General features: G+C 39.5%; 1 protein-coding gene across 4 annotated transcripts in view; it reads left to right on the top strand.

Moving 5' to 3' along the window:
• The first annotated feature begins 488 nt into the window (after positions 1-488).
• CP (ceruloplasmin) overlaps positions 489-17,655 on the top strand; it is a 59,916-nt gene continuing 42,749 nt past the window's right edge. For 2 of the 4 annotated variants that reach the window (XM_046684862.1, XM_046684881.1), the window contains exons 1-6: positions 489-846; positions 8,875-9,122; positions 10,900-11,112; positions 12,646-12,819; positions 14,410-14,664; positions 15,978-16,149. In XM_046684862.1, the coding sequence (XP_046540818.1) occupies positions 704-846; positions 8,875-9,122; positions 10,900-11,112; positions 12,646-12,819; positions 14,410-14,664; positions 15,978-16,149 (1,205 nt within the window). In that variant the 5' untranslated portion in view covers positions 489-703. Of the gene's footprint in view, positions 847-8,874; positions 9,123-10,899; positions 11,113-12,643; positions 12,820-14,409; positions 14,665-15,977; positions 16,150-17,655 lie in introns of those variants that run through there. The other 2 variants (XM_046684871.1, XM_046684887.1) reach the window with 2 other exon arrangements.

Below are 17,655 nucleotides of genomic sequence, written 5' to 3'. Positions count from 1 at the left end.
CTGAAATCTCTATGATTTTATAAACCAATGTTACCTCAATAAGAATAAAAATAAAACAGAATTATCAACCCCTATTATGCTCTGCTAGTTATTTACATACAGCAATCCAGAATAATCTGGTAAATTTTCTATGCAGATATGTTCAGAGCTTACAAAATAGATAAATCCTTCAAAATAAAATTTTTATTTTGGTGTACTTGTGTTTGGCATGCTAAATATCACGTGTTGCATCTTAAAGTTGCAATTAAGTATTTTTAGGCTTTTCAAAAGTAAAGAGCTACAAGTTTTTATTCATTTTGCATAATCTTCATTCTGATTTATTACAGTTCACTGTGTGCAGGGCACTCTGCTGTGGCATATTGTTGGAGAAACAAAGAAAGCATTTAGGGCTGATCTCTGCCCTCCTGGAATTTGTACAATGAATGGACGAAGGCACAGAGTTATGCACACTCTAGAGCCTCCAACAATAACTGTTGACTTTTTGTTTGTAATCGGAGAAGCCTGGCAAGCGAAAACTAGTCTTTTTCTGGGTTTACGAGAACAGAACCGGAGTGGAAAATGTTATTTACTTCAAGGAAACAATTTATTCTTGCGAAACATTAAATTTGTCAATCAAGCAAATAAAGGAAGAAAGCCTTATTTATAAAATTGCCTGCTTCTGATTTCATTCCATTGCTTCTAAGGCTCCAAGAGGAAAAAAAAAATGAAGACTTTTTTGCTTGGTATTTTTCTTTTATGTTGTAACTCAGCCTGGGCGAAAAATAAGCACTATTACATTGGAATTATTGAAACAACTTGGAACTATGCCTCTGACAATGGGGAAAAGAAACTCATTTCAGTTGACACGTAAGTCACTATTTTTCTTGTTTATAGACCAACTTTATAAATTATCAATTTAAAAAATAAAGCCTATAAGATAAAATGTTTCTTTGTTGTATACAAAAACTGCAAAACGTGGACTTGAAACCCAAGACACTTTAGTAAACCTCCCCCAAATTCCCGGGTTTTGTTTGTGTCTCGGAGAGGCTGCCCTGCTCCTTTCCCCGAGCTCCTGGGAGCTGTGCCGCCTTCGATTACCTCTCCTCTTGCTATTGCATCTCCCACCAGGGTTCAGTCTTTCTGTCTGTTTATGCAGAAGTTTTTAAATTTAAAGAATGTATAAAATGTTGCATTTATTCTACCATTTACTGATTAATAGTGGTAAGGATAAAAAGTTTTTTAATCCTTTGACACATCTTTTATAGAAAGCAAATATAACTTTAACAGATACGCCTCTGCCTAATGCTTGTTGGATGACTCTGGACAGTTCACTGTGTTCCTCTCTCCCAGCCTCAGTGTGCTAATCTGTAAAACGGAGGTAACAGAAAAGCCTCATCCGACTGTCTGAAGAGCGGGTGCATGGAAAGCTCTTAGTACAGTGCTCGGCACGTCATATATGTGCAAAAATGTGAGGTATCTATTATGATGGCCCCCCCCCAAAAGTGGATGTAACTTAAAGGTTTTCATGTTTCAGTCGAAAGCCCCCTTATTTCAAGTAATATTTGCCATACAGAAAAACAGAGTACATTTCTCCTTCAAGTTTTTTGTGATGGAAGTTTATCTATACTGACGTCATCATTTTTTTGCTCTTTTCTTTGCCTCTACCCCTGCTGACATCACCGCCCCTGGTTTTTTTGGGGGGGGGGGTTTCTGGGAAAGATTTGCCCTGAGCCAACATCTGTTGCCAATCTTCCTCTCTTTCTCTTTTTTTCCCTCACCAAAGCCCTAGTACATAGTTGTATATTCTAGTCGTAAATCCTTCTAGTCCTGCTAAGAGATCATCATTTTTAATAATGTTAATTAAACATTTACCACCAAATTGAAATTTGGCACTTAAAACCAATATTCATTGCATTTAAAAATGTATTTTAATGGTGATAAATGTATTTTAGTGGCGACACGTAAAAACACATGTTAATTATGATAAATGAGCCCAATGACCACCAGCTGCTAAGACTGTGTCTTTAAAAAATAGCTAAACAGGTATGCCAAATTTCGTGATTGTTGATTCTGTTGGTGGGTATATACTTTTCTCATTAACTGTATGTATCTTTGAAATTTTTCACAGCAAAAAATAAATGCAAAGCTGATAATAGTATCTAATTGTTAAGTTAGTAATTTAGTAATATACAGTAAGGAAAGTTTCTGACCTAAGGGTAACTGATTATAAATCAAACTAGTACTCTTGAAATTTTTTTTAACTGGTTTTGAGGTGGGATTCTCTTCTTAGGAATATGACATATTTTCATGGCTTCACCAGAAGCATTATTTTGTGTGGATTCAGTATTTTCCCTGATTAAATATAGTGTAAATTATAGGCAATTTTTATAGGAAAACCAGACACATTTAAACAAAATACTGTCCTACTCCAGGCCCCTCCTACTATCCCTCTACCATTATTCATGATCAAAACTTGAGTCAGCTTTACTAGGCATAAACTAAGCACAAGACATTGTCATGAGCACGCTTCAGTAAAGAAGGTTCTAATTCTAGAAATCAGAGAATAGAAGAGAGCGGGAGCTTCTTAAGCATTTTTTTGCGGGGTGGCAGGGAGAGAATTCCTTGTTTTTAAGCACTCTTGTGTCCTGTCTGAGCTGGGCACGTCATGCACCATTGGCTTGGTAATCTCCTGCGGCTGCAAAACAGCCTGGAGTCGTGCAAAGTCTAGACGGCACTGCTCACTGCCTGTGATTTTTTTATACATCTGAACAGTGAATATTGGATAGAGCTTCAGCACTTTTGCCAACACTATGCTAAATGTTTCATAGAGATGAGTTTAGGTGGCATCTTCTCGCTCCCTTGTTTGTCTCCGATTACCAGCATGACCAGCTGTCTTGGTCCGTTCTGGCTGCTATAACAAAATACCACAGACTGGAGAGCTTATCAACAACAGAAATTTGTTTCTCACAGTTCTGGTGGTGGGAAATCCATGATCAAGGCACCTCACGGTCACGTTCTAGTGGGAGCTCTCTTCCTGGTTCATAGCCTTTTCACTGTGTCCTCACATCGCGGAAGGGGCTGAGGAGCTCTCTGGAGTCTCTTTTATAAGGCACTTATTCCACTCAGGAGAGCTCCACCCTCATGACCCAAGCACCTCCCCAAGCCCCGTCTCCGAGTACCACCACATCAGAGGTTAGGATTTCAACAAGTGAATTTTGGGGAGGACATAAAACATTCAGGCCTGGCGCCCATCCAGTCAGCAAAGGATGATAGGCTATCACCAGATACGACTGGCTTCCTTGTTGCATGACAGCTGAAAAGGAGTGGAGACAAACAGGCTGAGAAACTAGGCTGAGAGAATGCAAGATGGGTGCCAGGCAGAGGATTAAATTTAAGCTGAGGTTGACCCTGAAGATCTGGGACAATGCAGAGGAATATGTGTATGGAGACGGCAGGAACTCTGTGATGTTTACTGCTTGGTCACTAGTACCTAGAACACAGGAGACACTAAACAAACATCTGTGCGTAAATGAAAATGAATGAATACAAGGTATACAGGAAATTAGAAGAAATTATAGGCTGTGTTGTAAAAACTTCACGTACTCCTAATGTGGACAGATTCACATGGCAGAGTAACTCAGACAACGAAACAAAACAGGAAAAATGAGTTTATAGAGTTACGTATAGGGTTAGTAAAACTGAAAACAATGACAGCTATTAAAGGAGAAAAATGTATGGATTTTTGGTTTTTACTAGTAAAATAGAATTTACCTCTCTTGTATTAATACCAGTAATATTTATTTCTGATGAGATGAGCTGGAAAGTAATTTCCTTATATTCAGTACTGCTATTTACTTAGGTCTGTGCCTTATCTGTCACATTAACAAATCAATTATAGTTAAAGATTCTATAAAATATAACTCCTGCTCCTGTTACTTATATTTAAATAAGAATAAAAGACATACATCTAAAAAGCAATTAGTAAACACAATGATGTGTTCTGAGACCATAATAGGCATTAATTAAATATTTATTGAGTTTATTGGCTATCTAATAGCAATAAATAATACTCCTGTTATTGGCAAGTTACGTATTTTTCTGGTGACATACAGGAAGCTAAAAGTAAGTGAAAAATTATTTAAGCACAAGAACAGCCATTGCAAAACCCTTTTACATCGGCTTTGAAGGCGCTCACTCAGGCTTGGTGACTGTCAGTTAACACACAGTTCTTACAAACTTTGTTACCTAGTTTTCCAGACCATTGTTTGAGAAATAAATCAGAAATGGTATACTGAAGATGTCATTATAAGCAGAAGCAATCACCAAAATGAAATAACGGCTCAAATTCTGCCAAAGAAATAGAGAACAAACTAAGAACGTCACCCCCGCCGGTATAACGATAAGTATTATAATTATGATATGGATATAATGATGATCAGGATGCCAAAAATACTCAATAAATTTTAATATTTACAGTTATCATCAGAGAAAAAGTTGAAATGTTTTTCCAGAATCCCCTGTTTAAGAAAACAGGAAAGGAAACTAAATATTCTTAAAGAAAAACTTGCACTGAAGGCATTCATTTTACCCCTTCAAAAATGGTCTTAAATTTTTTTAAATGATTCTTAAAGAGGTACAGTTATTAGCTAAAATTATCGGGAAAAGTCACTTATAATGACTCATACTTCAGGGTCGCCAAATAAAACCTTGTAAGCAACAGCTAGTGTGGGACAGACACTTCATGCACGACGGCCTGTTATGAAGGAGCTCATTAGGAGACCGTAACATCTCACTGTTTTCAAGCTCTGCAATTTATTATCGCAGTCGCTATTTTCTCTCAGAACTTATCCAGAAGGAAGTTGACAACTAGATGTTGTTTTCTTGCTGTACTGGTGAAGTGAGGCTAGTTAGCACCTATAATTCACTTCAGTTTGTGCTATGTACACCTAGGCTGAGTCTTTGTCTACCAGTTAGTTTTTGACTGTTTTCCTTGTGGTTCCGATGTGTAGTAGGCAGAATTCTCTAAATAGTCCCCAAAGATGTCCTGCACTAAATCGCCAGAATCTGTGAATATAATGAGCCATCACTCTCACGATTTAGGTTCTCGTCGATGGCACAGTTGATTTTAAAACAGGGAGACGATGAGCAGAGAGTTCTCTAGTGGAAGAAGAGGAGGTCAGAGAGATTCAGAGATCTCATGGGGAGTTAAAAACTGTTGCTGACTTGAAGATGGAAGGGGCCTCTTGAGAAGGAGTACGGGTGGCCTGAAGGAACTGGGAGAGGCCCTCGGCTGACAGCCAGCAGGAAACAGGGATTTCAATCCTACAACCACAGGGAACTGGATTCTGCCCATAACCTGAGTAAACTTGGAAGTGGATTTTTCCACTGAGCCTGCAGACAGGTACTCAGATCCGTCAACACCTTGATGGCAGCCTTGTGATAACCTGAGGAGAGAACCCTGTCTTGCTGTGCCAGACTTCCGACCCGTAGAACTGTGAAATAATAAATGGGTGTTATTTTAAGCTGCTATGTGATAATTTGTTATGCTGCCATAGTAAACTAAGATACTGTCTCAATTAATGAAGCCAAGAATCCGGACACTTTCCATGTATATTACCCACATTTTAGTAACCATTTTTAAACAGAAACCAAGACCACTTGAGTGCATTCTGAATTTATGGGCGAGAGTAGCGTTATTATTATCTTACTAAGTCAGTATAAAATTTTTTAAAATTTCCCTACCATTGAAAACTCACTTCTGGGTCTGAATCTACCAGAAATTCTAGGAATTGGCTATAGGATTATAGGAATTGGGGGGCTAAAAAAGAGGGATGTGATTACTAAGAAGGGGATATATCTATTTTAACGAGCAGAAAAGAGCACGTTACAGTTGTCAACAGGAAGAACTACAATTAATATGAATTATTTGTTTGGTTCAAAGAACAACTATAATAGATTCTTTAGACTGAATATGTGTCTGGCAAGCTTCCTGCATGCTTTCAGTAACTGACCCTTTGTCCCCAAGCTGTGCTCCTGAAATTAAATAAACATCCCCTAATGACCCTTTGATGTTCCTCTGAAGACAGAACATGAGCAAATAGACTCCCCCACAGGGATCACATGGTGTGAAATATTTCCCAATTTGGTGAAGACAGTTTTGTTTCCCAAAAAAAAGAGAAGACGGGAAACATATTTGTATATTGCTATGTATATAATAGGAATTTCAAATGTTAAAAACCCTGAATATATTATAACTTCAGATCAATTATTTTAAAAGTAATTTTCACCCCCCTAAACATCTTTGTATATAAAAAATGAATCCCAAAGCTTAGGCCAGGCTCCTCCTATTCCAGGAAATGATTAATTCAGTAGAATGTCAACGCAATGAAAGCATTTGGACAAAGCCCACCGAGGTTTATTGAAACAGGATATGACATATTCCTAAGTGCCTTAGAGTCACATTCAGAAAACATAAATACACACTGTATTTAAATGAGGCCTTAAGAATTTGAGGGCTATTTTTAAACTTTGGCCTTATGTAAGATGTGCATCAGGGCATGATAGAACACAGATTAGAGTCTCTATTTAAATATCATGGGGACCAGGCTCCTCGCAACAGGAGTGCATGCAGACCCTGGAGAAAGTTTACCCCCGGGTTTAGCCGGGCCTGTGGGCGATTCAGTGGTCCGGGCTCCCCTGGTGGCAGCGGAGAGGAGTCCATCGCTGCACACGGAGCTTTGCGCCCCCTCGGTGTGCTCTGACTGAAGCTGTGCTCTCGCTGACCTCCTCTCACTGTGTGGACTGGAGGATTCTACCTTTAATCTCAGCGGCTTCAGTGCCTTGGGATTTTGCTGTTCATAAAACGTCTAAGACTACTCCTGTCCATGAGAATGCTGAGGTTTCGGGGGAAGTATTCATACCCCTGTCCGGCTGTTTTGTCCGTGCATTTTGATGTCCTTGAAGTCTCTTGGAGCCTTCCTGAATTTCTTCTTTCTGTTTTGTTCTAACAAAATGGAAACTGCAACAATTAGGAAATGAAGACAAATAGGAGCAATGAAGGCATAAGCATAGATTTGCCACTCCACTCCGGTTATGCAAGATGCCTTTTCTTTATTCTTCTAACTTCCAGCTTGACTCTCTTCACACCAGGATAGGGGGTGGGGACCCCAGCTCATTCATTTGTCAGTGAACAATTTGACAATCTTGGGGTTTACACAATCTGGGAAAATCAAGGCCCTCGGAATAGGGTGACAACTATGAGATGCTCATTGTCCATGCCCCTTCGTCAGTCCAGAACATGGAGGCTCTGTTATCTCCAACACCTGCTTCCACTGCCCAAACACAGCCACCAGGACCACTGCCAAGCGGCCATACCCACTGGTCCCAGCGCTCAGGTAACTCTGATATCCCCATGCAACCACACCAGCAGAAGTCTGGTTACTACCAGGGCATGGCCTGGAAACAGAAACTGCTACCTTTCTGTTTCACGGACTCAAGGACTCCCACTGCCTCTGGGATTGGGCAGCTCTCCTCCCCTTCACCTCAGAGCCTACCCCACTCAGGTTACCCACGAGCCCAGAGCGGAGGGGTGTTTGTTAGTAAATGCAGGTGCCTGGGCCCCACCCCAGATGCACAGAATCAGAATCAGTGGGGCAGGGGCCCAGGAACTTGCATTTCATCAAGGTCCTCAGTAGATTCCCATGCACATTGGAGCTTAAGAAGCATTAGGCTCGAGCCCCAAATCTTTTAAAAACCAGGCCCTTAAACTCTGCAGCAGTGAAAATCAATCCAGAGCTGCAGACGAGACCTACTCTTGTCTTGCAGAAAGGAAGGGAAAATCTCTCTCACTCTTTCCGATGGGCTCACAGCTGAGGCAAAAAGAGAAAGTGTATTCCTCCATCAGGTTAGCCGGCCCCACAGGGGTGAGTGGAAAATGGTAAAGCATCAAAGGTCACTGAGATGAAAGTGGGCAACACACACACACACACACCCCCCCAGATCATCAGCCTGAGTGTTAGCAGTCTTTCGTCTGGTGAAAGAGACCTCGGCTGTGCAGGTTTGGCAAAGTCCAGGTTTTAGGTGGGTCCTCCTAAATGGCTGGATGGCATTGCCCCCAAATGGATCCCACGAGCTCTCCAGAGCCTTCTGTTAAGGACAATAACATAAGAATCAGTTCAGAAGTTTGAATACCAAACTCTCTTTCTTTCCTTTTTCTTTCTGGCTACAATTTGCTGATATTTTTAGAAAAGTTTTGAGCAACTATTAATCAGCCACTAACCAGAATATAAACATTCAATGTTCAAGTATTTTTGGCAGCAAGGGATTAAAAGAACACGGGGGTAATTTGAATTCAAAGGTAATTTTAAAACCCACACACATTGCATGCCTAACTTCCAACCTTGATTTAACGCTGCTGAAAAAATAAAAATGATAGAATTAATTTAGCATCATTAATTTTAGGAAATATATATACACACATGCTTTGAAGTTTCAAATATCCAGATTGTTTATAAATTCAAATTTTTACGGTAGCTGAAAGAATGACATCATAAGTGAGTAATGTCTCAACTGCTTTACGTAATATTTCCCTTTTATTTTATATTCTATCCTATAACGCCTCTCTATTTTAATAGGAAAATCATGTAGGAAATACTCTGGTAAGATACATCATATTTTTATGGCACATTCACAGATGGTTCTCTGCCACATACCGGATGTGGGACATCTCCCTTAATTAAAATAGCAGGGTTAGTGCCAGTTCTCATCTTCATTTTTTGGAGGCATCCTGTAACAATAGGCAAACATTTAACGTGATATGGTCATTAATTTTTCTTTAATTATAATGTTATTCCTAGAATGATGGCTTCTGATAGAGTTGTCTTTTTTGCTTTTCAGGGAACATTCTGACATCTATCTTCAAAATGGCCCCGATAGAATTGGAAGGTTATACAAGAAGGCCCTTTATCATCAGTACACAGATGGAAGCTTTACAACAATTCTAGAAAAGCCTGTCTGGCTGGGGTTTTTAGGCCCCATTATCAAAGCTGAAATTGGAGATGAAGTTCACGTACACTTAAAGAACTTCGCCTCTAGGCCCTACACGTTTCATCCGCATGGAGTAACTTACTACAAGGAGCATGAGGGTAAGTTCAGCTCATATTCCAGCTGGAGTTTCCTTACTTTTCAGTGAGAGCACTCTTTAACCTCTAAGATTATGGTCTCCCCTCCTGGATAAGACCTGTAACTATGCTGTTTAGCTCTACACTATTTTATTAATAGGTGTTTTGGTTCATCGTAATAATGCCGTGTTTCTCTTTGTTCTGCTCGCTTGTGTGCAGTGTGAATGGGGTTTCTGGGATTTCTGGGTGGACTCGCATAGAGAGAGTCAGTGAGAGCTGGGACTTCCCTCCCAGGGCCCAACTCCTTTCCAGCCAAATAGTCAGAATAAGAGAAATAGGCAACGTGCATTAAGGCCTAGAAGAGGAAAAATTCAAAGGGAAAAGAAAGGATTCAAGACAGGGATTGTCTTATCTCTGAAGTTCCTACATGTGAACATACTGTGGCCACTGTCACCTCCCACCCTAGCTTTGGATGAACTGTCCCAGCTGAGCAGCTTTGTAGTCTCATACATCAGCCAAAAGGTGCACATGACCCCGGAGTCAATTCATCTAAGACAGTTAACTAAAAGGGTCATTTGAATGTAGGAGTTGGAAGCCTTAAAGATGGTACAAGAAGAACGAAGAGCAGGTTTGCTGCCTGTGGTCTCATTCTTAGGATTTCAGGATGATAATGAAAAGAGGTGGGGTTCTGTTGTGGTTAAGAGCAAGGGCTTCGAAATTAACAGACCAAGGTTCAAGGACAGCCTTGCCTTTTACTAGCAGAATGACCTTGGGCAAGTTATTTAAATTCTCTGCACTTCAGTCTCCTCGTTTATAAAATAGGGACAATGAGAGTACATAGTAATAGCTCAATAAATGTCAGCTATTATCATAAGCAAAAATGCTGGGGCCATGCTATAGTTCATTGAAATCATAAGGATCAACTCTGGAAATTAAGATAAAATTAGACTTGATTAATTATTAGTCTTCTTTTTTAACAAAGTATTGCTTTAGAAGGTGAATGTTTTGACCATATATTTTTAGATTGTTTTTCTGAACCAAACAATTACATTCATAGCATAAAGGCTGATGTCCATCTCATTTCTTTTTTACAATTTCATGATATATTAGGATATTAATCATTTTTAATTATCTAATGATAACTGTATCGTGGTTATGTTAAAAGAAAAACAGAGTTCTTATCTTTCAGAGATACATACTCAAGTATTTGTGAATACCTGATATGTTGTCTGTGATTTGCTTTAGAATAAGTCGATGGGGACGGGAGTGGGTGAGAGTGGGTGTCAATGAAACAAGATTGGCCTTGAGTTGATCATTGTTAATGCTGGGTTGATGGGTACATGGAGGTTCATCATATTAGTCTCTCAACTTTTGCATATGTTTGGAAATTTCCAAAATTAAAAGTAAAAAATTTTAAAAGTCCATGATTACTTCCTGGGCAAAAATCTGATATAAGAAATTTCAAATTATGGGAGAGGTTGGCCATTTTGCTCATGCTTCCATATCATGCCCCTAGGGCAAAAGTGGTGTTCTAAATTGCAAACCGAAAGTTGCTATTCTCCTGACCTATCTATTACTGCTCCCTGAAGACTCAGTCAAATATAAAAAATAATAACAAAATCTCCTGTGAAGCTTCCAGACCCCCACCCATTAGCCTTTGTGTTCAAATAGGAAATCACTGCATCCCCAAGATGGCACATACTAGATGTTGAATAAATGTTTGCTGAATAAATGAACCATCTATTCTCTCATTTAAGTTCAAAATATCCAATTTGTAATTTCATTGCATGTTGCCTCCTAGGGGCCATCTACCCTGATAACACCACAGATTTTCAAAAAGCAGATGACAAAGTGTATCCAGGTGAGCAGTATACATATGTAATGCATGCCAGCCAAGAACAAAGTCCTGGTGTGGAAGATGCCAACTGTGTGACCAGGATTTACCACTCTCACATTGATGCTCCAAAAGATATTGCCTCAGGACTCATCGGACCTTTAATAGTCTGTAAAAAAGGTACATTTTCTCATTGTTACTCACAATGTATAACCAAAAGACAAGATACAGGGCAGTTTGTTTTTTAAATATGTCAAGTCTTCCGTGTTATGATTAAGTAGGTAAGGTAGGGAGGTGGTGGGACAAGGAAAAAAGAAAAGAAGAGCAGCACAGGATAAGGAGAAGAAGGGACAAATGGAACAAGTATTTATATACATCACTAAACTGCAAGAAATACGCTCTCCTTGGGAACAGGCTCGCTGTATCTAACTTCCAAGAGTGGCGTTGAAGAGAAGTGTGACCTCCTTTGTGGCCACCAGGGTGATAGATCTGTAGTTATTTGTTTTGTGTTGGGATATATAATATCTATTTCTAACATCATGAAAAAGACAACATAGGTCAGGAGCTTGAAATCTAATTCTTACTCGAACAGTAATTAGTTACCTGCAAAGACATATTGTCTCAACTCGTGGCTTACACCAGAAGATGTATACACAACTTTGAATTCTAACCTTCTCATTTGCCAAAAAGCATTTAATGTGGGGCCAGCCCCGTGGGTGAGTGATTAAGTTTGCGCACTGCACTTTGGCAGCCCAGGGTTTTGCAGGTTTGGATCCTGGGCGTGGACATGGCACCGCTCATCAAGCCATGCTGAAGCCGCATCCCACATAGCAGAACTAGAAGGACCTACAACTAGAATATGCAGCTATACACTGGGGGGCATTGGGGAGAAGAAGAAGAAAAGAAAGGAAGATTGGCAACAGGTGTTAGATCGGGAGCCAATATTTTTATTTTTTTTGTTTTTTTGTTTTTTTAGAGATTTTATTTTTCCTTTCTCTCCCCAAATCCCCCCAGTACATAGTTGTGAATTTTCTTTTACTTGTCGGTCATTCTAGTTGTGGCATGTGGGACGTTGCCTCAGCACGGCTTGATGAGTGGTGCCATGTCCGCGCCCAGGATTCAAACCGGCGAAACCCTGGGCTGCCGAAGCAGAACGCGCGAACTTTACCACTCCACCAGGGGACTGGCCCCAGGAGCCAATATTTTTTAAAAAGCATTTAATAGTTATGTGATCAGTGGACATCAGCATATATACGAGTGTCCTCCAAGCCCTGGATACTGAACATAAAATTTCTTAAGTGTTTCCACATCTGTAAAACAGGAGTGACTAGTCCAGATTTGTGGTTTGTTAGGAAAATAAATACTAAAAGTTTTAAAAACTATAAATCACATGCTAAAATACCTGCTAAAGGTTAAGTACTGGGGCCGGCCCTGTGGCCCACTGGTTAAGCTCGTGTACTCCACTTTGGCAGCCCAGGGCTTCACCAGTTCAGATCCTGGGTGCAGACATGGCACCGCTTGTCAGGCCATGCTGAGGCGGCGTCCCACATAGCACAGCAGAGGCACTCACAACTAGAATACACAACTATGGACGGGGGGGCTTTGGGGAGAAGAAGAAAGATTGGCAACAGATGTTAGCACAGGTGCCAATCTTAAAAAAAAAAGCTTCTAAAAAAAGATTAAGTTCTACTAAAATAGTCATTTTCATTTCAGATTCTCTGGATAAAGAAAAAGAAAAAAATATTGACCAAGAATTTGTGGTGATGTTTTCTGTGGTGGATGAAAATCTCAGCTGGTACCTAGATGACAACATTAACACCTACTGCTCGCAACCAGAGAAAGTTGACAAAGAGAACGAAGACTTTCTGGAGAGCAATCGAATGTATTGTAAGATTACAGAAGATGTGTTAACTTTATCTTATTTTCTTGACCCATTAATTCTGCTGGGTTTATTCCCTCACATGAGTAAACGGTGTGTTTCTAATCTGTGGTCCTTATAACAAAGCATATTGGACATGCAACTTCATACTCAGCTAAACAAGCCAAATCGAAACTCTCAGCCGGGTAAAGCCAGATACACCAAATTGTTTCCAAACTGATAAAGACAAAACATCAATTATGGCTTAATGCATATGCATGTTACATTTATATATTTAATTATCCTCCAAGGTCATTCTAAAAATTATTTGAGGCAGCCTAAAATTATTAAACTAAATGCTTAAATTTATACTATGGTAGAGCATCGAACTGTATTTAGGAAATTGATTCAAACCTCTAGTCTGAAAAGGTGTTTCTTTTTCATGTACATTGTCCCTCTCCGCTCTGCATCATTTTTTTCTATATTTTAGTTCACTTTATTTGTTCTAGAAATGCTTTCTCCACTGCCTGGGCTTCTCCTTAATTCTCAGACACAGAATAATGAGCTTAGTAAAATTTTCTATCACTCAAAATTTGCATAAGAAATCAAATCCCTTAACACCAACTAGATCAATAAATATAGATTTTTGTTTGTTTGTGTTCCACTTCTTAAAAATAATCTTTACTCAGAAACTGAGAATACAAAAATAACTGTACTACCCAAGCAGATAAACTAATTAACAAATGCAGATTTTTATTTCCAACTTTTGCTTATTTCTGGCTGGAAGGTCCTCTTTCCATACTTTCATCCCGCCTTTGCGATGTGCTAACAAAAACAGATGTTAGAAAAAAACACTCACACTTCTAGTCCGGATAGGTCTGCTTTGGTACCTCTGTTGCGTCTGGTGCATTCCTGGCGCCTTCCGGAAGAGATTTCCACCTCCCCTCTAGGACCACCCAGTTTGAACAGTGACCCCAAGTTCCTTCGAAGGGTCTCAGGCCACCCTGCTTTTGAACATTTAGGTCTTTGTGGATCTGGTCACTGGTTCTTCCCTTCCCCTGCGTCTCTTCTTTCCTCCTTCATATCTCTTCCGATTTCGTCTTCCAGTCTTTAAAAAAACAAAACAAAACTTTCTTTGTGTTCTTATTACAAAAGCAATTCATATTCATCGTAGAAAATTGGAAAAGTTCTGATAAGCAAAAATAAAACATTGAAATCATCATACTACCACTGCCAACATGATTAATTTGATTTCTAAATTAACGTCAGTCTTTTTTCAATTCATTATATGTGTGTACATTTTGTATACACATATGTATATATGCACACACTTGTGTTTCCAAATACACACACACCAATGTGTATAGTTTACAACAAAGAGAAAAAATAGGTTTTATCCTCAGTATTGTGTTCATCTGTTAATCTCAAGGCTAAATTCAGGTCCAAAATGAAAGAGTGCTGTGATTGATTAGCAATGTCTGATGTGGGTACAGGAGGGAGGAATGGCAGCATGTGTGCCAGGTATTTTCCATCCCAATTGATCCTATTTCTGTAGAGGTAACTATCACTATCCCAGGCACCAATGCCTGCTAGTCACAAGCTCTGCTCTTGATCCACAGCTGTGAATGGACACGCTTTTGGAAGTCTCCCAGGACTCTCCATGTGTGCAGAGGACAGAGTGAAATGGTATCTTTTTGGTATGGGTAACGAAGTTGACGTGCACGCAGCTTTCTTCCACGGGCAAACGTTGACTAATAAGAACTACCGTATTGATACAATCAACCTCTTTCCTGCTACCCTCTTTGAGGCTTTTATGGTGGCCCAGAACCCTGGAGAGTGGACGCTTAGCTGTCAGAATCTGAACCATCTGAAAGGTAAGGCATCTTTACCTGGAATTAGGTGTCTGCTGAAAAAAGAGGCATGTCTCAGTGACTCTGTCAATGAGGTGAATATTGGGAATCAGAATCTAAAGCTCAATGTCTCTGGAATGATCTGAGCTTTAAACTGGTAATTTAATTTTATTCCTATGATGGGATGCATCATAATGTAATAAAGAAGACTGGAACATTAATAAAGTAATGAAACATGAAAATACATTAATTTTTGGAAAAAGAACAATTGGCCCTGAATGTATAGTCCTGCTCTAAAAGTATAGTACTATATACAATTTGTCAGCTTTGTAAAACACACAATATTGTGAACACCAGATGATTTGCATATTGTGCTGAAAAGTACCTTGTTTTTTGACTTGGTTCCATCAAATGTAGCCAACTTTGTTGTTTATTTGAGTCCAGCTATTCCACGGTTTAACTTGCTAAATCTCTCCAAGTCTCTTTAATATAAGGCAATAAAACATTTCTAGTTCTTCAAAAATATTAGTTTGCAATATTGGTCTCCTGAAGAAATTAGGTCTAGTCTGGATCTTAGGGTGTTTTACTTTGATCCTCAAACATAATCGCGCCTATTGAAGGTGACCTCGGCCACAGAAGGCCCAGCACAGCGGGTGCACACCCACTTTGTCTGAGAGAGCAACCGTCCCACCTGCTCATTCTACTCCTCCTCTGCCCACCCTGTCCTTTAAAACATGGCAAAGCCTTGGTTCATCACTGGTCTATTAGTGTGTCCTTTTTTTCTCATCAAAAGACTTCCAAATGAAACCCCATAGAAAGAGGTCCTATATTTTTGAAAACCCTAGTATTCAATATCTCTTCTCTGTGCCATATAGAGACATTTTCTTGTTTTTTTGGTGAGGAAGATTTGCCCTGAGCTAATATCCGTTACCAATCTTTCTCTCTCTCTTTTTCTTTTCTGCTTGAGGAAGATTAGCCCTGAGCCAACATCTGTGCCAATCTTCCTCTGTTTTGTATGTGGGATGCCTCCACAGCATGGCTGATGAGTGGAGTATGTCCACACTTGGATCCCAACCCGTGAACTCAGGCCACCCAAGCAGAGCATGAGGAACTTTAACCACCTGGCCATGGGGTGGGCCCGAGAAGTTCTTTTTTTAAACTGCTTGAATTTTCCATCAATAATTTATTTACAACTGTCTATTCCAGTTTGTAATGTTGTTTCTAGCTTTCTATTTCTTCAGTTTCCATCTGTCATTTCACCAGTAGTGTTTACAAGGCAATAGGAGAGGAGAAACATTGGCTCCATTAACCAATGTCTCCTTCTGTGTGTTTTTCAGCTGGTTTACAGGCCTTTTTCCAGGTGCAAGACTGTAACAAGCCTTCATCAGAGGACGATATCCGTGGGAAACATGTTAGACACTACTACATTGCTGCTGAGGAGATTATCTGGGACTACGCACCCTCTGGCATAGACACCTTCACCAAGGAAAACTTAACAGCACCTGGAAGGTAATTCAGAAAAAAGACTATTGTTTCAAAATATGCCTCCCCTTAAAAAAAGACTCATAAAAGGCTCATTCAGAAATTACAATTTTAATTGGTAGGTGAAATTAAGTAACTAGACTGTTAAATATTTATTAAGGTGTTTGGTATGAGTCTGAGTTTGAGAAATATGACCTTTGAGTCCATGAAAAAGGATGGGTTTAAAAGTGATCAAATGCTCAACAAAGTCCTCAGAAAACACTCAATATAATAAGACAGATCAAGTCATTTGCCTTCCATTTCTGAAAACATAGCGTTGTACAATCCAGCAGCTTTAAGTACATTCACAAGGTTGTACAATCATCAACACTGTCCACTTCCAGGACTTTTTCATCATTCCAAATAAAATCTCTGTATCCATTAAATAATAACTTCCAATTCCTTGATTTTCTGTCTCTGTGACTTTGCCTCTTCTAGGCACCTCATACAAATGGAATCATGCAATATTTGTTCTTTTTTGTCTGGCTTATTTCACCTAGTATAATGTTGTTAAGGTTTATCCATGTTGTAGCATGTATCAGAATTTCATTCTTCTTTAAGGCTGAATAATATTCCATTGTACACATACACCACATTTTATTTATCCATCTATCTGTTGATGAACATTGGGTTGTTTCTACCTTTTGGCTGTTGCGAATAATGCTGCCATGAACAATGGAGTATGAGCACCTGTTTAGGTCCCTGCTTTCAATTCTTTTGGGTATACACCTAGGAGATGAATTGCTCAGTCATACGATAATTACACTTTTAACTTTTTGAGCGACCTCCATACTGTTTTCCACATCAGCCACAACATTTTACGTTCCCACCAGCAATGTACAAGGTGGATTTCTTGCCCACATTTATTTTCAATTTTTTTGATAATAGTCATCTTAATAGATGTGAAGTGGTATCTCATTGTGGTTGTGATTTGCATTTCCCGGGTGATTAGTGATGTTGAGCATCTTTTCACTTGCTTGTTGGCCATTTGGAGAAATCTCCACTCAAATTCTTTGCCATTTTTGAATTGGGTTGTTTCTTTTTTTGTTAAGTTATAGGAGTTCTTTATATATTCTGGATATTAATCCCCTGTCAGATATTTGCTTCTTTGCAAATATTTTCTCCCATTTTGTGGGTTTTCTTTTCACTCTCTTGATAGTGTCCTCTGATGCACACAAACTACTCTTTGTACATGTCTGATGACTTCCACAGCCTCCCAGCTCTTCTTCCTTCCTCAATTTCCCTTTCCTACTCTCCGCTCTCCATAAAGCAGCTAAAATGATCTCTCACTCCCAAGTGTCAGTGAAATTATGCCACACTCCTGCTCCAAGTCACTGCTCAAACATCACCTCCTCAGAGAAGCCTTGTTTGCCACCTATCTACTTGGAAAGGTTAAGTAATTTACTCAACGACGCACAACAGGTCAATAGCTGAGCCTGGCTCTACCCCATCTGTGACTCCTGAAGCAGAGATTTAAGTCCCACGCTACACTGA

The sequence above is a fragment of the Equus quagga genome, chromosome 1 (assembly GCF_021613505.1).
Source record: "Equus quagga isolate Etosha38 chromosome 1, UCLA_HA_Equagga_1.0, whole genome shotgun sequence".
NCBI lineage: Eukaryota > Metazoa > Chordata > Mammalia > Perissodactyla > Equidae > Equus > Equus quagga.
Note: the sequence above shows the minus strand (reverse complement) of the source record. Positions and strands in the feature narration are given on the sequence as shown.